Below are 21,736 nucleotides of genomic sequence, written 5' to 3'. Positions count from 1 at the left end.
TTACCCTGGTTACTAGTGTAAATGTAAATAAAAAACAAGCACTACATACTTACATTCCGGTGTCTGTCGCGCCCCCCGGCGTCCGCTTCCCTGCACTGTGTAAGCGCCGGCCCTAAAGCAGAGCGGTGCTCTGCTTTATAGCTGGCCGGCGCTGACATAGTGCAGGGAAGCGGATTCCGGGGGACGCGACAGACATCAGAAGGTATGTAGTGTTTTTTTTGTTTTTTTTTACATTTACAATGGTAACCAGGGCAAATATCGGGTTACTAAGCGCGGCCCTGCGCTTAGTAACCCGATGTTTACCCTGGTTACCAGTGAAGACATCGCTGGATCGGTGTCACACACACCGATCCAGCGATGTCAGCGGGTGATCCAGCGACGAAATAAGATGCTGGCCTTCTAGCTCCGACCAACGATATCACAGCAGGATCCTGATCGCTGCTGCGTGTCAAACACAACGATATCGCTATCCAGGACGCTGCAACGTCACGGATCGCTATCATTATCGTTGTTAAGTTGTTCAGTGTGAAGGTACCTTTAAGTGTTGTCACACTGGAAATACGTGAAGAAGCAGTGATCTTTTATATGCGCCCATGTAATCAAGCCACCGTCCTTCATTCAGACTCCAGCCAAAACAGAGTGGACCTCTTGAACCACGGGGTGGTACTGAAAAAGGTACCCCAGCACGGTAGACCCCCGTTACACTCCCCTTTTGCAAATCTCTATTACTTTTGTATTCTTTTGCTAAAATACACGTATGAGGCCTTGTTTTTTATGAGATGTGTAGTAATTTTAAATTACACCATTCCTTTTAACATTTATTTTAAATGGTACACTGCAAAAAAAATTCCAATTGCAGTGAAATAGTAGAAAAAAAATGCAATAAGTGATTGACAGTAGTTTTTAAGGGCTTGTGCACACGCTGCGGATTCCATTGCTGAATTTTCCGCAGCGGATTTGATAAATCTGCAGTGCAAAACCGCTGCGGTTTTTACTGCAGATTTATCGCGGTTTCTAGTGCAGTTTCCTCTGCGGGTTTTCACCTGCAGATTTCTATTGGAGCAGGTGTAAACCCGCAGCAGAATCCGCACAAAGAATTGACATGCTGCGGAATATAAACCGCTGCGTTTCCGCGCGTTTTTTTCCGCAGCATGTGCACTGCGGATTTAGTTTCCCATAGGTTTACATTGTACTGTAAACTCATGGTAAAACCGCTGCGGACCCGCAGCTGCGGAAACGCTGCGATTCCGCAGCGAAATCTGCAGCGCGTGCACATACCCTTAGAGGTTTTCTGCAGCGATTGGCTATAACGCTGCTCACTGCTGTTTAAACCAGATGATTGCTATGTAATATAGTGGACACGTGATCACCCTATGTTCCATTATGTCATGGAGAATTAAGAGGTTAAGCGATTTGTTGAGGCATTTTTCAGAACTGCTTAAAAATGGTAGGGAACAAAAACAATTGTCAGCACACAGCCGCACAGTGAGGAAAATGCCAGTCTAGGGAGGGAACATGTCAAAAACTATTCCTAGTGTAACATTAGCATATGACGAGTGACATGTGAAAACTTTTGTTTTTGCACAAGTATGAATGTTTGAAAGTATTTTGTGAGAATGCAGAAATAGGCCTTTGTAACAAAATTGTGACTATTTAGAAGAATTGAAGTACCTGACAAGTTCCTTTTAAACAATATTGTAAAATTATAGCATTACTAGTATACAGATGATTGGTTTGGTTATTGAACCAAAATAAATTTATGTGACACTCCTATTCACTGCAGGTGGAATGTTAGAAAAACTGATGTGAGCTGTTAACCCCTTCATGACCTTGCCGTTTTTTGCAATTCTAACCAGTGTCCCTTTATGAGGTAATAACTCAGGAACGCTTCAACGGATCCTAGCGATTGTGAGATTGTTTTTTCGTGACATATTGGGCTTCATGTTAGTGGTAAATTTAGGTCGATAATTTCTGAGTTTATTTGTGAAAAAATGGAAATTTGGCAAAAATTTTGAAAATTTCGCAATTTTCACATTTTGAATTTTTATTCTGTTAAACTAGAGAGTTATGTGACACAAAATAGTTAATAAATAACATTTCCCACATGTCTACTTTACATCAGCACAATTTTGGAAACAAATTTTTTTTTTGCTAGGAAGTTATAAGGGTTAAAATTTGACCAGTGATTTCTCATTTTTACAACAAAATTTACAAAACCATTTTTTTTAGGGACCACCTCACATTTGAAGTCAGTTTGAGGGTTCTATATGGCTGAAAATACCCCAAAGTGACACCATTCTAAAAACTGCACCCCTCAAGGTGCTCAAAACCACATTCAAGAAGTTTATTAACCCTTCAGGTGTTTCACAGCAGCAGAAGCAACATGGAAGTAAAAAATGAACATTTAACTTTTTAGTCACAAAAATGATCTTTTAGCGAAATGTTTTTTATTTTCCCAAGGGTAAAAGGAGAAACTGGATGGCGAACGTTGTTGTCCAATTTGTTCTGAGTACGCTGATACCTCATATGTGGGGGTAAATCACTGTTTGGGCGCACGGCAGGGCTCGGAAGGGAAGGAGCGCCATTTGACTTTTTCAATGAAAAATTATCTCCATCGCTAGCAGACACCATGTCGCGTTTGGAGAGCCCCTGTGTGCCTAAACATTGGAGCTCCCGCACAAGTGACCCCATTTTGGAAACTAGACCTCCGAAGGAACTAATCTAGATGTGTGGTGAGCACTTTGAACCCCCAAGTGCTTCACAGAAGTTTATAACGCAGAGCCATGAAAATAAAAAATAATTTTTCTTTTCTCAAAAATGATTTTTTAGCCCACATTTTTTTATTTTCCCAAGGGTAACAGGAGAAATTGGACCCCAAAAGTTGTTGTCCAGTTTCTCCTGAGTACGCTGATACCCCATATGTTGGGGTAAACCACTGTTTTGGCACACGTCGGGGTTTGGAAGGGAAGTAGTGACGTTTTAAAATGCAGACTTTGATGGAATGCTCTGCGGGCGTCAGGTTGCGTTTGCAGAGCCCCTGATGTGCTTAAACAGTAGGAACTCCCCACAAGTGACTCCATTTTGGAAACTAGACCCCAAAGGGAACTTATCTAGATGTGTGGTGAGCACTTTGAACCCCCAAGTGCTTCACAGAAGTTTATAACGCAGAGCCGTGAAATTAATAAATGTGTTTCCTTTCCTCAAAAATATTTTTTTAGCCCAGAATTTTTTATTTTTGCAGGGGTAACAGGAGAAATTTGACCCCAAAAGTTGTTTTCCAGTTTCTCCTGAGTACGCTGATACCCCATATGTGGGGGTAAACCACTGTTTGGGCACATGCCGGGGCTCGGAAGGGAAGTAGTGACGTTTTGAAATGCAGACTTTGATGGAATGGTCTGTGGGCATCATGTTACGTTTGCAGAGCCCCTGATGTGCCTAAACAGTAGAAACACCCCACAAGTGACCCCATTTTGGAAACTAGACCCCCCAAGGAACTTATCTAGATGTGTGGTGAGCACGTTCAACCCCCAAGTGCTTCACAGAAGTTTATAACGCAGAGCCGTGAAAATAAAAAATAATTGTTCTTTCCTCAAAAATTATGTTTTAGCAAGTAATTTTTTATTTTTGCAAGGGTATCAGGAGAAATTGGACCCCAACAGTTGTTGCCCAGTTTGTCCTGAGTACGCTGATACCCCAAATGTGGGGGTAAACCACTGTTTGGGCGCACGTCGGGGCTTGGAAGGGAGGGAGCACCATTTGACTTTTTGAACGCAAGATTGGCTGGAATCAATGGTGGCGCCATGTTGCGTTTGGAGACCCCTGATGTGCCTAAACAGTGGAAACCCCTCAATTCTAACGCCAACACTAACCCCAACACACCCCTAATCCTAATCCCAACTGTAGCCATAACCCTAATCACAACCCTAACCTCAACACACCCCTAACCACAACCCTAACCCCAACACACCCGTAACCCTAATTCCAATCCTAACCCTAATCCCAACCCTAACCCTAATCCCAACCCTAACCACAACTGTAACCCCAACACACCCCTAACCCTATCCGTAACCCTAACCACAAGCCTAATCTTAACCCTATTTCTAACCCTAGCCCTAATTCCAACCCTAACTCTAAGGCTATGTGCCCACGTTGCGGATTCGTGTGAGATTTTTCCGCACGATTTTTGAAAAATCTGCAGGTAAAAGGCACTGCGTTTTACCTGTGGATTTACAGCAGATTTCCAGTGTTTTTTTTGTGCGGATTTCACCTGCGGATTCCTATTGAGGAACAGGTGTAAAACGCTGCGGAATCTGCACAAAGAATTGACATGCTGCGGAAAATACAACGCAGCGTTTCTGCACGGAATTTTCCGCACCATGGGCACAGCGGATTTGGTTTTCCATAGGTGTACATGGTACTGTAAACCTGATGTAAAACTGCTACGAATTCGCAGCGGCCAATCCGCTGCGGATCCGCGGCCAATCCGCTGCAGATCCGCGGCCAATCCGCTGCGGATCCGCGGCCAATCCGCTGCGGATCCGCTGCGGATCCGCAGCCAAATCCGCACTGTGTGCACATGCCATAACCCTACCCCTAACCCTACCCCTAACCCTAACCCTACCCCTAGTTCTAACCCTAGTTCTAACCCTAACCCTAGTGGAAAAAGAAAAAAAAATATTTTCTTTATTTTATTATTGTCCCTACCTATGGGGGTGATAAAGGGGGGGGTTTATTTATTATTTTTTTTATTTTGATCGCTGTGATAGAACCTACCACAGCGATCAAAATGTACTTGTAACGAATCTGCCAGCCGGCAGATTCGGCGGGCGCACTGAGCATGCGCCCGCCATCTTGGAAGATGGCGGCGCCCAGGGAGAAGACGGACCGACTTCGGGAGGCTCGGTAAGTATGAGGGGGTGGTGGGGGGGTGGATCAGAGCAGGGGGGGGGGATCGGAGGACGGGGGGAGCGGACAGGAGCATGGGGGAGCGGACAGGAGCACGGGGGAGCGAACAGGGGGACGGAGGGGGGTACCGGACAGAACGGAAGACTGGGGAGGAGATCGGGGGCGGTGGGGGGGGGCCAGAACATGATTTCCAGCCATGGCAGATGCTATTGCAGCATCGGCCATGGCTGGATTGCAATATTTCACCATTTTCATAGGTGAAATATTGCAAATTGCTCTGATTGGCTGTTGCACTTTCAACAGCCAATCAGAGCGATCGTAGCCACGTGGGGGCAAAGCCACCCCCCCTAGGCTGAAGTACAACTCCCCCTCTCCCTGCAGATCGGGTAAAATAGGAGTTAACCCTTTCACCCGATCTGCAGGGATGCGATCATTCCATGACGCCACATAGGCGTCATGGGTCGGGAAGGGGTACTCCTATGCTAGTAACATTTATAGTTCGAAAAACTGTAGATATGGTACACACGTGGTAAAAATTGTTGGTACCCCTAGTTTAATCACAGAAAAGCCCATAATGGTCACAGAAATAACTTGAATCTGACAAAAGTAATAAATAAAAGATCAGTGAAAATAAACAACCAAAAATCAGACATTTGCTTTTCAACCATTGTCAGATCGCACCATCCGTTGTTGTATGAGCCAAAGTGGACTTCATGGGAGAGGACCAAGACCATTGCTGAAAAAAAAAAAAATCATAAAAAAGCCAGACTGGAATTTGCCAAACTACATGTTGACAACCCACAAAGCTTCTGGAAGAATATTCTATGGACACTTGAGACAAAAATGTAACTTTTTGGCAAGGCACATCAGCTCTTTGTTCACAGACGGAAAAATCAAGCATATCAAGAAAAGAACACTGTCCCTACTGTGAAGCATGGAGGAGGCTCTGTTATTTTCTGGGGCTGCTTTGCTGCATCTGGCACAGGGTGTCTAGAATCTGTGCAGGGTACAATGAAATCTCAAGACTATCAAGGGATTCTAGAGAGAAATGTGCTGCCCAGTGTCAGAAAGCTTGGTTTCAGTAGCAGGTCATGGGTCTTGCAACAGGATAATGACCCAAAACACACATCTAAAAACACCCAAGAATGGCTAAGAGGAAAACATTGGACTATTCTGAAGTGGCCTTCTATGAGCCCAGACCTAAATCCTATAGAACCTCTTTGGACAGAGCTGAAACATGCAGTCTAGAAAAGGCAACCTTCAAACAGGAGACAACTGGAGCAGTTTGCTCTTGATGAGTGGGCCAAAATACCAGTTAAGAGGTGCAGAAGTCTCATTAACAGTTACAGGAATCGTTTCATTGCAGTGATTGCCTCAAAAGGTTGTGCAACAAAATATTAAGTAAAGGGTACCATCATTTCTGTCCAGGCCTATTTCATGAGTTTTATTTTTTAAAAATTCTGTGGAAGCATGGTTGAAAAGCAGTGTTTGACTTTCATTTGTTCATTTTCATAGATTTTTTATTTTGTCAGATAAGTTATTTCTGTGACCATTGTGAGTTTTTCTGTCATTAAACGAGGGGTACCAACAATTTTGACCATGTGTATATTTATATGTATAGTGTTAAAAGTTTATTTTTGTCAAATAAAAGTGAGTGAACAAAAGAGAAACCTAAATCACATCAATATTTGGTGACAACTGTTTGCCTTCATCAATTCTTCTATAGTTTTTGAAGGAGTTTGACAACGAGATTGTTCCAAATATCTTGGAGAATTAGCCACAGATGTGGATGTCGTTTGTGTAAATCCTTCTGTCTCTTCATATAATCACAAAGACTCAATGATGTTGAGATTAGGGCTCTGTGGGCCATATAATCACTTAAAGGACTCCTAGTTCTTCTTTGTGCTGAAGATAAGCCCAACTGGCATTGGTTTTATATTTGGGGTCTTTGACCCAGAGAATTAGGTTGGAGCTAATCAAACGCCTCACCGTTGGTATTGCATGATGGATGTCACACTGGTGCATCGTGGACCCACTGTGCCACGGGCCGGGCTTACCCGGGGGGGGGGGAGGGGAAGGACAGGATTCGGATAACTGGTAGAACAGATATCAATGCCAGTACAGACAACACTGATTCTGAATCACTGGACAGGACTGACACTGGTGCTGGTTTAGACAATTTAGTTTTAGGGTCAGATACCACTGGGCACGCCTTGAGGTTCAGGTACCACCGGAGCAGTTTCAGGCTCTGTACCACTGGAGTGGGTTCAGGCTCGGCTACTGCCGGAGTGGTTTCAGGCTCCGGAACCGCCGGAGCGGTTTCAGGTTCAGGTAACAAGGGTTTCAGGAACAGTTTCAGCATCAGACAACACATGTTACAGGAACAAGTTCAGGATCAAACAACATGTGTTCCTGGAACAGGTTCAGGGAAAGCGACCTGGCAATGGGCTCGTTGCAGAAACACTAACTAAATGGGAATCACTGCTCAGGCACCTCCCAACTGGGGAGGGTACCTTAAATACCAGTAGTCTCCCAGCTATTATCTAGGGGCATTTCCAGAGTGTGCAAGCTGCCCCTTTAAGAGAAGCATTGAGCACGCCGCCGGGAGACATGCGCGATGTGCGCAGGCCCAGAGGGAAAGGAAGCTGTGACAGTGGAAGAACACACAACAGACCAGCGATGAGTAAGTCAGCATCCCTGCTGAGAGGAGGGGGGACCATGCAGGGACGCCGGCATTGGCTTTATAGTACCCCCCTTAAGCCCTCTGTTGTTTTTTCTAAATGATTATGAACTTGTTTTTTTTTGCTCTGTTTAAGGTCTGCAAACAATGCATTTTTTTATTTTGACCATTTCTCATTTTCAGAAAATAAATACAACATGTTGCAGAATTGCCGTGGAAATTTCCGCAGCAATTCCGCAACTCCTGCCGTGGGTATATCGCATGCGGAATTGGCATGCGTATTCCCGCTAAACACTAGCATTTTGCAAGCGGAATTAGCTTGCAGAATGCTAGCGTTTTCCAAGCGATCTGTAGCATCGCTTGGAAAACTGATTGACCGGTTGGTCACACTTGTCAAACATAGTGTTTGACAAGTGTGACCAACTTTTTACTATTGATGCTGCCTATGCAGCATCAATAGTAAAAAGATCTACTGTTAAAAATAATTTAAAAAATGGTTATTCTCACCTTCCGACAGCCCCCGATGTCCTCAGCGGTGCACGTGGCGGCATCCGTTCCCAGGGATGCTGTGTGCGAAGGACCTGGTATGACGTCACAGTCACATGACCTCGACGTCATCCCAGGTCCTTCGAACACAGCATCCCTAGGTATGGAAGCCGCCGCGTGCACCGCTGAGAGGCGGGAGGACTCCAGGGGCCATCAGAAGGTGAGTATATCACTATTTTTTATTTTAATTCTTTATTTTTTTTAACAGTGCTATGGTGCCCAGTCCGGGGAGGAGAGTCTAGTCTCCACCCTGGGTACCATCCGCACATGATCCGCTTACTTCCCGCATGGTGGGCATAGCCCCATGCGGGAAGTAAGTGGATCAATGCATTCCTATGTGTGCGGAATTCCCGCGATTCCGCAAATTAATGAACATGCTGCGTTTTTTTCTGGAATGCGTTTCCGCTCAGGAAAAAAACGCAGCGTGTGCATACAAAATGCGGATTGCATTCTTTTAATAGGATGCTTAATGTGAGCTTTTATTTTCACGGTTTTATCGTGTTTTTATAGCGAAAAAAACGCAAAAAATCCGGAAAGTGTGCACACAGCCTTATTGCTACTGAACCCCCGCACAACCAGCTCTACCCTCTCCTAGTGTATCCTCACCCATCCCCTGCAGACTATGAGCCCTCGTGGGCAGGGTCCTCCCTCCTTATGTACCTGTGTGCCTTTCTTTTTTGCTCATGTTTAGTTGTATTTGTCTATATTTGCCCCCTTTTCACATGTAAAGCGCCATGGAATAAATGTCGCTATAAAAATGTACAATATTAATAATAATAATTGCTTGGAACTTCGGAGTCATGTTGTCAGTAGTTTATAGAATAAAAGAACAATTTACATTTTACTCAAAAATAGATCTATAAAAAGAAAAATCAGTCAAACTGAAAATTTTGCAGTGGTCTCTTAATTTTTGCCAGAGCTGTATATATTTTTTAAGAATATTTCCTTTGAAAATGATGTGTAAATGACATAGAGAATTCCTCTATGTATAAGCTCATGTTGAAATCCCATTGCAGTCAGATAGCAATCACACTGCATTCGGATGTAAATCAGGTGCTAGGTGTGAAAAATTGTATTGTACGCGCATGAAAAACGCATGATATTCGCATGACACTTGCAGGATAGTTGGACGATTGTAAGGCATTAAAATCGGACCGATTGTAAAATCGCGAGTGTGACTCCGGTCTTAGACCACTCGAAATGTAAGTTAATACAGATTCAGTATCAACTCATAACCAGAGTCAGGTGTTCTGATTCTGCTTAGGGATCTCATAAGATAGATATTTCCACTTAAACCACTATGAATTGATGTAATCTCTTCCATAATACACAGTATCTGTTACGTCCGCACATACTTACCTGCCTTCTCTTATCCCTCGGCGCACTCACGACTCTGTCCCTCGCCGCTCTGCTTCTTCCTTCGCTGGTTCCTTTGCGCATGCGCAGTCGCGTCTCCTGCGCCGCTGAGCCTTCTGGGAGGTCGCGACCCGATGGCCCCGCCCCAACATGGCGGCGCCCATCGGGTATTTCTTCCCGACGTCTTCCCAGGTAAGACGCCTTTGCTTTGTAGGTTCTCTGTCTTTTGTCCGCGTTCCTATGCCCTAGGCTCCCTAGTCTCTGTATTATTCCCTACGCTTGTTACTGTGTCTCCACTGTGTCTGCCCTTTGTTCCTGCCGTGTCTGCTCTGCGTTCCAGCTTTGTCCGCCCAGTGTTCCTGCCGTGCCGGCCCCGTGTTCCTTTCCTCAGAGTGTTCCCGTTTCATCTGCCCATTCCTAGTCCTGTGCCAGTTTTCCGTTTTTCATCTTCTCCTGTTTTTAGTCCGGTTCTTTAGTTCTTTCCCTTTTGTTTCTTATTCAGCCTCGTGGATTCCCGTGTCTCTCTCCAGTGTCTCCTGGTGTATGCTCCATTTCCCTTTTGCCTGGTCTCTCTCTCTTTTTGGTCGTCCCTTTGGCTCTAGCTGTTGTCTCCATTCCCCCTTGGACCTGCTCCTAACGCTCCCTGTATAGGGGGTGGTTCCATCTGGTCCGCTCGTCCTCGGGGGCTCTAGAGTCACGACCCAGAGGGTTCACTCTCGGATTCTTCTCAGAATCCTTACAGTATCCATTGGGATATTCCTCCTGAGCTACTTCTAATAGGACAAACCGACATAAAAAGTGCATATTTTGGAACCTATTTGCCCAACTGAAGTCTATGGCTCTGACAAAAGTATGTCTGAATCCATTTTTTGAGGGGTGGGCTCAAATGGAAGCCCAAGACAAAATCGGGAACGGTCTGAATCCAACCTCGTGAATGCTGTTCTCAATCTTTAGGGTATGTGAACACGTTCAGGAATTTTCGCGTTTTTTGTGTGTGTTTTCGCTATAAAACGCTATAAAAATGCATAAAAAACGCATACATATGCATCCTATCATTTAGAATGCATTCCGTATTTTTTGTGCACATGATGCATTTTTTTCCGCAAAAAAAAACGGATTGCGAGAAAAGAAGCATCATGTTCATTATTTTTGCGGATTTTATGCGGATTTCCCATTATATTATAGCATTTGGAGTGTCCGGAAAAAAGCGCTAAAAATCCGCATAAAATCCGCCAAAAAAACGCATGAAATCCGCGCAAAAAATACGCATGCGGAAAACCTCAGGTTTATCTCAGGAAAATTCTGCATGCATTCCGGATGTATGCACATACCCTTAATATCTAGATATTAGCAGTCAAAACCATGTGCTTGATGGTCCCCATTAAAGGTCAAGGGGGAAGTGGGGCATCTAGCATTGAACCATATGCACAAATTTGGAACTATGTAAAATAAATCATTAATAATGTGTAGTACTAAGTAGTATGTAAAGAATGTAATCCTTCTTTATATTGTTTTTTAGATGTCTGCATACAACTTTAATATTGCAACGCTGGGAAACATTGTGCAAGGCACCATTGTCTCACTAGCCAAAGAGGTTGTACAATCCTACCGCAATAATTTGGATATTCTGGCCATAGTTGGAGCCTGCTACACAGTGCGGGAAGGTCTTCATTTACTGAATGGGTGTTGTTGCTTGATAAAACATCAAGTCTTTCCTCTACTTTTTAGTAACACCAATACAATACTGAAATATGGAGAGTGGGCAGTAGTCACTGGTAAGTGAAACTAGTCTGGAAAATACAATATATCTTTATCAATGTAAATGCCTGTACGCAATAAAATGCTGAATAAAATGTAAAGAGCTATCTAATATTGAGCTCCCAGCCTTTAGTGTAGCTTCTTTCCACCTGCTGCATATCCTCAAGATCCTACTGCTGCTCTGTGTACCAACCTCTGGCTATATCCTGACTACGTTACCTGCTTATCTTCCCAACTATACTGCTGCTCCGTGTATCGACCTCTGGCTATATCCTGACTATGATTCCCGCTTATCCTCAAGATCCTACTGCTGATCCGTCTACCGACCTATGGCTATATCATGACTACGATTTCTGCTTATCCTTCCAACTACACTGCTGCAAAGTGTACCGACCTCTGGCTATATCCTGACTACGCTATCTGCCGATGCTGCCCCTAGTGGTTACAATATCACTACTCCAACTTAGGTCAGTCCTTAACACCCACCCTCCAGGTGATGTGTGGATGACATGCCTGATAACTATGTGAATTGGGTCTGCTCTTCCTCCTATGCCACCACTTCATCCATCATGGCCTGAATTTTTTTTTTCCAGTAGGTATATATTGTAAGTGGTATAGTAAGGCTGATGGCGTCATAAGGATTGGCCATATTGGTGAAATATTTGAAGGATCGCAACCCGGCACATATCAGTTGATGAGCAGGAAGGCAGAAGTGATGCTGCAGCACAGACAAGCAAGCTGCAGCAGGATGAGAACAACAATAGTGTGCACACAATCCCTGCACTTTTGACACCAGCTCCAACATATATGGGTAGTTTTTCAGGAAGCTCTACACCGCCAAGTTCAGCACATGTGCTAGGCAAGGGATGTGCGTAAAACCGGCTACTCCCAGAGCTGCTATGAGATTTTGCCTGTTATCACACACCACCAAGGCGGGCTTGAGGATCACCAGCACCAATCACTCATCTGTCTGCTGTTTGATCCCAGTCCATAGCTCCTTCAAGTTGTGGGATTTGTTCCCCAAACAGAGGAGTTTAACAACATCCTGCTGTCATTTCCCCCTGGCTGTGCAGAAGTTGGTGGTGCAGGTCTTCCTGTGACTGAATGAGTAGGCGGTGGCGGAAGCGGATGCTTTTTCAGGTGCGTACTGCACTGCATCTCATGCTTCAAATTCAGATGCTTCGTCATATAGGTTCAGGACATTTAGGCCTCACTTCAGGGTCTGATGGCACAGTGTGAAAATAACCTGCTGACAGCACATTCTCTGAAAAAATGGCGTGCGAGGGAGCTCTTTTGAACTGTCTTTGGGGTTCTTATGTCAGCAGCGTGATGTACTGTAGCAACTGACATATCGGTTAGGGGCTGTCTGCTGTGCACCCTGCACCCTTTTCAGTTGTGCTGCTGTAGCAGTGCGGTTACCTCCTCTTACTTCGAAATGCGCATGTCACTAGGATGGCCTCCATGCCATGTGAGGACTAGACCCTCATCATCCCCCACATCATCTTCCACCGACTTCTCAAACCTGCCCTCAATGCTGGTCTGCACGCTGCAGAAAGATGCTGTAGTTGGCAACTGAGTTTCATCATCATCTGACATTGGTCCTCTGACTATGTGCAGTAGCCATCCCACAACTTCATCCTCCAACATAAGTGCTTGGGCATCAGTGCACTCAGGTCTCTTCCACTTCTGGGGAAGGGGTGGTTGAATGAGGCATGTAACCACATCCAGCGGAGTCATCAAAAAAACAGGAGAGACTGTTGCATAACTTAGGGCTCAGACCGTTTGGTTAATTTGGAAAGGGTTGAAGTGGAAGCCGGATGACCATGGTTCTCAGGTGCCCACTGTGCATTTTCTGCACTGGAATGTTTGGAAGATAATGAGAAGGAAATGGAGGCACTCTCAGCTAACAATTTTTCAACATCTTGTGGTCTTACCATTCGTTCAGGAGTATTCAGGCCTATGAAAGGACGCATAAAGGATGTGCAACATCCTGTCAACTTATGTACACCAGAGGAAGGTGTTGTAATTGGGCACGTAGCAGGCCCAGAATGATCACATCCTTTCCCTATATCCGCTACACCACCACTGCCACATCTACGTCCCCTATTGGATTCTCTAATTTTTAAGTGTTTTTTCTAAACACTACTTGCAAAGAGATGGCAGAAGAATGGATTTATTTGCAACAGTACTGTACTAGAAAACACACATCGGTCCTCAAAAATTATTTATTTGGCCTAGAAATGGCAACTAGACAGCTGATGCCAATTATTTATTCCCCAGATTACTGAAAAACACACACACTAGTCCAAAAAAATTGTCTGTTGGGTCTAGCAATGGCAACAAGACTGTTGATGCCAATTATTTATGTCCCAGACTACTAAAAAACACACTCTAGTCCAGAAAAATAAATTGTTGGACCTAGAAATGGCAACAAGACAGCTGATGTAATATACAGTATTTATTTGCAAAACTAATAGACTGGAAAACAACTGATTCTTTTGCAATACTGGAGTAGCACTCCTGGAAACCAGTGGCCAAAAGAGCACAATTGGGAACAGTTAGTGGCAATACATGTTCTTGAAGATGGCAAAGGGTTGTAGGAAACAATCCAGAGATAAATAAGAACAGTCTGGGTAAGAACTAGAGATGAGCGAGTTTGCTTGGGTTCCCTGCAGAGGGAACCCAGCTTCTTAGATCGCGCCGGCCGATCTGCTGATAGTCATCGCAGCTGCATGTGTTGCTGTTGTCTCACATTCACGACACATTCATGGAGAGCCCAACAAGCAGTAAATACAAATAGAATAGGTAGATATACAAATGTTAGTGACAAATACAATTAGTACAGCTTATTGTACATGTATTTAATTAATAAAAGATTATTTTTTGGAATAAAATGGTGTGGGCTCCCGCTCAATTTTTGTAACCAGCAGAGGGAAAGCCGATGGCTGGGGGCAGATGTTTATAGCCTGGGAAAGGGGGTAGTACCCATGGATCTTCCGAGGCTTTTATTATCAGCCCACAGCTGTATAATTAGCCTTTACTGGCTATTAAAATGGGGGACCCTAAAAAAAATGACGTAGGGTCCCCCTATAATTAATAACTAGCAAAAGCTATGCAGACAGCATCGGGATGATATTAATAGCCTAGGAAGGGGCCATGGATACTGCCCCCCAGACTAAAAAGATCAGCTCTCAGCTGTCCCAGAAAAGGCACATCTCTAAGATGTGCCAATTCTCACACTTAGCCTCTCTCTTCCCACGTGCCCTGTAGCAGTGGCAAGTGGGGTGATAGTTGGGGTGGTTGATGTTACCTTTTGTATTGTCAGGTGACATCAAACATAGAGGTTAGTAAGACGCGCTCATTACTAACCCCTTAGTCACATTGTAAGAAAACACAGACACCCAGAAAAAAGTCCTGTAATTGAAAGACTGACACAGACTCCTTTAATAGTCTTAATTAAACCATACTTACGACCTTGCCCTTTCCCCGATGCCCTAGTCATCTGCAAAAGAGGTAAAAAAACAAACAACAATATTCCTCACCTTTCCACAGAGATGCTTTTAATCCATTTGTCCCACGACTGGTCCAGCTCTGCTACATCTAGATGGCAGGCTGCACTGATGCATGATGCATGCATACAGCCTGTCATCCAGTCGACACTGACTGACTGTGTGCTCAGTGTCTCCATGTGAACTTCTATTCCCTGTCTGAGTGCACCGCGAGCGTGAGAAAGTTCTGCTCTCGGTGCCATCTGACAGGTCCTGCGAGTTCATGGCCAATTAACCCGCTTTACCTTTGACGTCAGTGCAAGTGCCGTGCATCGATCTATCTACTATATTTATATACAGTGTGTATGTATATATATGTATGTGTGTGTATGTGTATATATATATATATATATATATATATATATATATATATATATATATATATATATATACCGTATATACTCGAGTATAAGCCGACCCCCCTAATTTTGCCACAAAAAACTGGGAAAACTTATTGACTTGAGTATAAGCCTAGGGTGGAAAATGCAGCAGCTACCGGTGAATTTCAAAAATAAAAATAGATGCTCCATACTGTTCATTATGGCCCCATAGCTGTGCCATATAGTGCTCTGCACCGTTCATAATTGCCCCATAGCTGTGCCATATAGTGCTCTGCACCGTTCATAATTGCCCCATAGCTGTGCCATATAGTGCTCTGCACCATTATTGTCCCATAGCTGTGCCATATAGTGCTCTGCACCATTATTGCCCCATAGCTGTGCCATATAGTGCTCTGCACCATTCATTATTGCCCCATAGCTGTGCCATATAGTGCTCTGCACCATTATTGCCCCATAGCTGTGCCATACAGTGCTCTGCACCATTATTGCCCCATAGCTGTGCCATATAGTGCTCTGCACCGTCCATTATTGCCCGATAGCTGTGCCATACAGTGCTCTGCACCATTATTGCCCCATAGCTGTGCCATATAGTGCTCTGCACCATTATTGCCCCATAGCTGTGCCATATAGTGCTCTGCACCATTCATTATTGCCCCATAGCTGTGCCATATAGTGCTCTGCACCATTATTGCCCCATAGCTGTGCCATATAGTGCTCTGCACCATTATTGCCCCATAGCTGTGCCATATAGTGCTCTGCACCGTCCATTATTGCCCCATAGCTGTGCCATACAGTGCTCTGCACCGTTCATTATTGCCCCATAGCTGTGCCATACAGTGCTCTGCACCATTATTGCCCCATAGCTGTGCCATATAGTGCTCTGCACCATTATTGCCCCATAGCTGTGCCATATAGTGCTCTGCACCATTGCCCCATAGCTGTGCCATATAGTGCTCTGCACCGTCCATTATTGCCCCATAGCTGTGCTGCTGCAATAAAATAATAAAACACATACTCACCTGTCTTGCTTGCAGCTCCTCGGCGTCCCGTCCCGGCGTCTCTCCGCACTGACTGTTCAGGCAGAGGGCGGCGCGCACACTATATGCGTCATCGTGCCCTCTGACCTGCACAGTCAGTGCGGAGAGACGCCGGGAAGATGGAGACAGCGCCCGGCGTGTGGAACGAGGACAGGTGAATATGTAATACTTACCTGCTCCCGGCGTCCTGCTCCTTCCCCCGGACAGCTGGTCTTCGGTGCCGCAGCCTCTTCCTCTATCAGCGGTCACCGGCACCGCTGATTAGAGAAATGAATAGGCGGCTCCGCCCCTATGGGAGGTGGAGCAGCCTATTCATTTCTCTAATGAGCGGTCCCACGTGACCGCTCAGGGGAAGAGGCTGCTGCACCCGGAGACCGTGGGACGGGCAGGGGGAGCGTCAGGAACGCCGGGACTAGGTAAGTATATGACAGTCCTCACCCGCCGACCCCACCACCGATCATGACTCGAGTATAAGCCGAGAGGGCACTTTCAGTTTGGGCTGAAAATTTGGGCTGAAAATCTCGGCTTATACTCGAGTATATACGGTATATATATATATATATATATATATATATATATATATATATATATATATATATATATATATATATATATATATATATTTATTTATTTTACATACATACAGTACAGACCAAAAGTTTGGTCACACCTTCTCATTTAAAGATTTTTCTGTATTTTCATGAGTGTCCCCCAACGTACTCAGGTAGCGCTGTCTCGCAATATATTATACAAAAATTGTACATTCACACTGAAGGCATCAAAACTATGAATTAGCACATGTAGAATTATACTTAACAAAAAAGTGTGAAACAACTGAAATTATGTTTTATATTTTAGGTTCTTCAAAGTAGCCACCTTTTGCTTTGATGACTGCTTTGCACACTCTTGGCATTCTCTTGATGAGCTTCAGGAGGTAGTCACCGGAAATGGTCTTTCAACAATCTTGAATGAGTTCCCAGAGATGCTTAGCACTATTTGGCCCTTTTGCCTTCACTCTGCGATCCAGCTCACCCCAAACCATCTCGATTGGGTTCAGGTCTAGTGACTGTGGAGGCCAGGTCATCTGGCGTAGCACCCCATTACTCTCCTTCATGGTCAAATAGCCCTTACACAGCCTAGAGGTATGTTTGGGGTCATTGTCCTGTTGAAAAATAAATGATGGTCCAACTAAACGCAAACCAGATGGAATAGCATGCTGCTGCGAGATGCTGTGGTAGCCATGTTGGTTCAGTATGCGTTCAATTTTGAATAAATCCCCAACAGTGTCACCAGCAAAGCACCCCCCCACCACACCACCTCCTCCATGCTTCACGGTGGGAACCAGGCATGTAGAGTCAATCCGTTCACCTTTTCTGCGACACACAAAGACACGGTGGTTGGAACCAAAAATCTCAAATTTGGACTCATCAGACCAAAGCACAGGTCTAATGAGTCCACTGGTCTAATGTCCATTCCTTGTGTTCTTTAGCCCAAACAAGTCTCTTCTGCTTGTTGCCTGTCCTTAGCAGTGGTTTCCTAGCAGCTATTTTACCATGAAGGCCTGCTGCACAAAGTCTCCTCTTAACAGTTGTTGTAGAGATGTGTCTGCTGCTAGAACTCTTTGTGACATTGACCTGGTTTCTAATGTGAGCTGCTGTTAACCTGCAATTTATTCAGTCGACGTGACAGCACTAACGCGAGAGGGGATCCGCCCTTCAGGGACAGGAAACCTACAGAGATAAAATGGCGGCACCTCTCCCGCATCAGTTGGTTTCCTGTCCCTGGCAGGGGACCCTGCAGACATACCTTAAGAAGAAAGGTGAAGATGGAAGACTATACCCGGGCCCGACAGACTGGTTCAGGAGGCGGGAACTCCCCTTCCTCGGTATTGTTCGGAGTCTTGGAGGTGCCACACCACAGAGGGCTGTGGGAGTAGGCAGCAGCAGGGAAAAGCAGCCTTCAGGGGGAGTGCTGACTTTGAGTTGTCCCATCGCCGCAGGTTCAGGTTTGTATATTATGGGAGGCCCTGTCTTCCAGAGCCCTGCGGCGGAGCTGGCATCCTCATCCGGTCGGACCAGGGGGGAGTCGCACGTGTGGCGGCACGGTCGGCATTCCAGTCACAGCGGGGGGCCTGGTGAGTGTCGGCGCGGCATGCGCAGTTGGCTGCGACGGTGATTATGGCGGCGCCCTGTAGATTGTGGCCGGCGAGGAGTGATGACGCGCGGCGCATGAGCAGTTGGGCCACGGCGGTGAATATGGCAGTGCCCTGTGGATTGAGGCTGGCGAGGAGTGATGACGCGCGGCGCATGCGCAGTTGGGCTGCGGCGGTGAATATGGCGGCTCCGAGTAGAATGTAGCCGGTGAGGAGTGATGACGCGCGGCGCATGCGCAGTTGGGCCGCAGCGGTAAATATGGCGGCGCCCTGCAGTACACAACGTGGGAATGCGGGGGCGCTTGGCAGTTCCTGGGTCAGGTGAAGCTATTAAGGGCGACACACGGCGGGCTTGTGGGGGAGGGGCCTCCCATATGCTGTGTACCAGGCAGTTCACCTGGATTGGCCTGCTGATCCCATCCGGGGGAGGTACCTGAGGGGGACCAGGCTATTTAAGGAATCCTTTTGGGCTATCACAGACTCTTTATCCTTATTGGGAAATGGAGTCTCAGGAGCATGATGCAATGCAGCAATCTCCAGAACAGCAGTCTTGTTCCTTGGAGGAGCCCCAACTGTCGGCTATTCAGCGAAGGTCCAGTGGCAGTAATCACCCGGGAAGGGAAAGGACCAGCCAGAATCTTAAACCTGGAAGATCCTCAAGCCGTAAAGATGATGCACTGGCTGTGAAGGATCCCCCGCAGTCTACGGTACCACTCAATTACTTTCTAGGGGTGAGTGATCTCCGTGAAAGTTCACTTGGTGATGTGTGTCTCCCCTTATGTTCCCTCTCTCCTTATTCATCAGGGAAATAAACGGTCCACTAAAACTAAGCATAGAGAATGTGCTGAATGTGGAGTCCTTTTCCCGAACAACCACATAAAGAAGCTATGCGGACCTTGTATTCAGCATTTGATAGCGGAGGAGACGCCAGACTTTACCAGCCTGAGACAGATGGTCAAGCAGGAGATCAGAGGTTCGGTAAAATCCCTTTCTCGGGGTAGAGATAGTAGTTGAAGAGAACCCAGATCCCCAGTTTCTATTGAGTACAGTGACTCAGGGGAGCTAAGATCGGAGTCTACGGATTCTTCATCATCTTCAGAGACTGAGTCCGGTCATTCATGTGTTTTCTTTTGACCGTATAGACCGGCTGGTCAAGGCGGTAAATAATACTATGGGGATTGATGAGACCCCATCAGAAATCCATGCAGAATGTCATGTTTAAAGGGCTAGACCGGAAATCTTGTAGATGTTTTCCGGTAATTGACAAGGTGAACTCCCTTATTCTACGAGAGTGGAAGAAGCCTGAGAGGGAAGGTTCTCTTTCGCCATCGTTTAAGAGGAAATATCCTTTTGAAGAGGCGGCATCTTCAGCATGGGATAAAGCCCCAAAACTTGATGCTAGCATAGCCAAAGCTTCCAAGAATTCCTCTATACCACTTGAGGATTTGGGAACTTTAAAGGACCCGTTGAACAGGAGAGCTGATGTGTTCCTTAAAGGGGCTTGGGAAACGTCAGCAGGAGCTCTCAGGCCGTCAATTGCAGCCACCTGTACAGCTAGTTCTATGATGGTGTGGTTGGACAGTTTAGAAGATCAACTTAAAAACAAGACTCCGAGGAATGAATTTTTATCCTCTTTCTATGGTTCAAGGAGTGGCAGCATACCTTTCAGATGCTTCTGCAGATTCTGTGAAACTGGCAGCCAGATCAGCGGCCCTTTCTAATGCTGCTCGTTGAGCCATTTGGCTAAAATGTTGGCCAGGTCACATGCAGGCCAGATCAAAACTGTGCAGTATTCCGTGTAAGGGGGTGCATTTGTTCGGGTCAGTTCTAGATGAACTATTGGAAAAAGCAGGGGATAGTAAGAAACATTACCCTTTCTTAGGAAGACCCTCCTACAGACGGGGTACTAATAGAAGATGGTTTGATCGTACAAGATCTAATAGAGAAAGGTCCAGATATGACACCAATAGGAAGAAAGGTAGAGGCTACATGTTCAACTCCTTTCGAGACAACAGAAAGCCACAATGACTGCCGGACCGGGTGGGAGGCAGGCTTTTGGCCTTCTATCCGCTTGGCTAAATATTTCCAGTAGCCCATGGGTTCTGAACATTATTAAATCAGGACTAAAGTTTGATTTTCAGAACATTCCTAATGATAAATTTCTGGTAACGCCTGTACGTTCTTCACCTGCAGAACACCTGGCATTAGAATCTGAGGTCCAGGAACTTCAACAAAAGGGTGTATTGGTGGAAGATCCTGAAGCACAAAGAGGTAAGGGGTTTTATTCCCCCCTCATCTTGATTAAAAAGCCAGACAATTCTTTTCGTACCATCATTAACCTTAAAGGCCTGAATAAGTTCCTATGGGTCCAATCGTTTAAAATGGAGTCGGTAAAAACAGCAATAAAGCTACTGTTTGACAAGTGTTTCATGGCCGTCTTAGATCTTAAAGATGCCTATAATCATGTTCCTATACACGCAGACCATAAACAGTTCTTAAGGGTAGCAGTCTCACTAAGCGGGACAGTTAAACACTTCCAATACAGGGCACTCCCCTTTGGAGTTGCAGTTGCCCCTGGTGTTTTCACGAAGATAATGGTGGAGGTCATGGCACATCTCCATGAACAGGATATTCTAGTGGTTCCATATCTGGATGACCCTTTAATAATAGGAAACTCAGAATCACATTGCTCGGCCCAACTAGCAAAAGTAATTGCGGCCTTACAAAGGTTGGGATGTATTATTAATTTTAAAAAATCACGGTTACAGCCCCTAAGAGTACAAGAATTCCTGGGTCTCGTCTTAGACTCCAGGTTGCAAGAATGCCACCTACCAGACACAAAGGTAGACAAAATTCAACAGCCAGTACTCAAGGTTGTTAACAATCCATCAGTCACATTAAGAGGGGCGATGTCACTGTTAGGCTCACTCACGTCTTGTAGGCCCAGTACCACGTCCTACAGTGGGATGTACTGTGCAATACTCGTCGGTTAGAAGGCCACCTCGATAGTACCTTTTCTTTGTCTGAGGCTTCTATACATTCCTTACGTTGGTGGTTACACACGCCAAACCTACGGACAGGTGTTCCCTGGATAAACCAGATATCTCGTGTGGTGACCACAGATGCTAGCCCCAGGGGATGGGGAGCACCTATGGGTGATATGTGGGTCCAGGGAGTTTGTTCACATTCCGAGCAAAACCTATCCTCCAACCTTAAAAAGTTATTGGGGGTAGAACGAGCTCTGAGTTATTTCCTTATGTCCTTACAGGGCCGACACATCAGGCTATTTTCAGACAATCAGGTAACGGTAGCTTATATTAATCATCAGGGGAGAACCCGATCCAGATCTTTAATGGAAACGGCGGGTCGTATCTTTCAGATAGCCGAAACTCCTCTACTGTCGCTCACATCTC

At 45.5% G+C, this 21,736-nt stretch overlaps 1 protein-coding gene across 4 annotated transcripts in view; it reads left to right on the top strand.

Moving 5' to 3' along the window:
- Positions 1-21,736, top strand: part of LOC143807080 (hydroxysteroid dehydrogenase-like protein 1) — a 153,565-nt gene that overhangs the window by 100,708 nt on the left and 31,121 nt on the right. For all 4 annotated transcript variants that reach the window (XM_077288282.1, XM_077288284.1, XM_077288283.1 and 1 more), the window contains one exon: positions 11,007-11,262. In XM_077288282.1, the coding sequence (XP_077144397.1) occupies positions 11,007-11,262 (256 nt within the window). The remainder of the gene's footprint in view (positions 1-11,006; positions 11,263-21,736) is intronic.

The sequence above is a fragment of the Ranitomeya variabilis genome, chromosome 2 (assembly GCF_051348905.1).
Source record: "Ranitomeya variabilis isolate aRanVar5 chromosome 2, aRanVar5.hap1, whole genome shotgun sequence".
In the NCBI taxonomy this organism is placed as follows: Eukaryota; Metazoa; Chordata; class Amphibia; order Anura; family Dendrobatidae; genus Ranitomeya; species Ranitomeya variabilis.
Note: the sequence above shows the minus strand (reverse complement) of the source record. Positions and strands in the feature narration are given on the sequence as shown.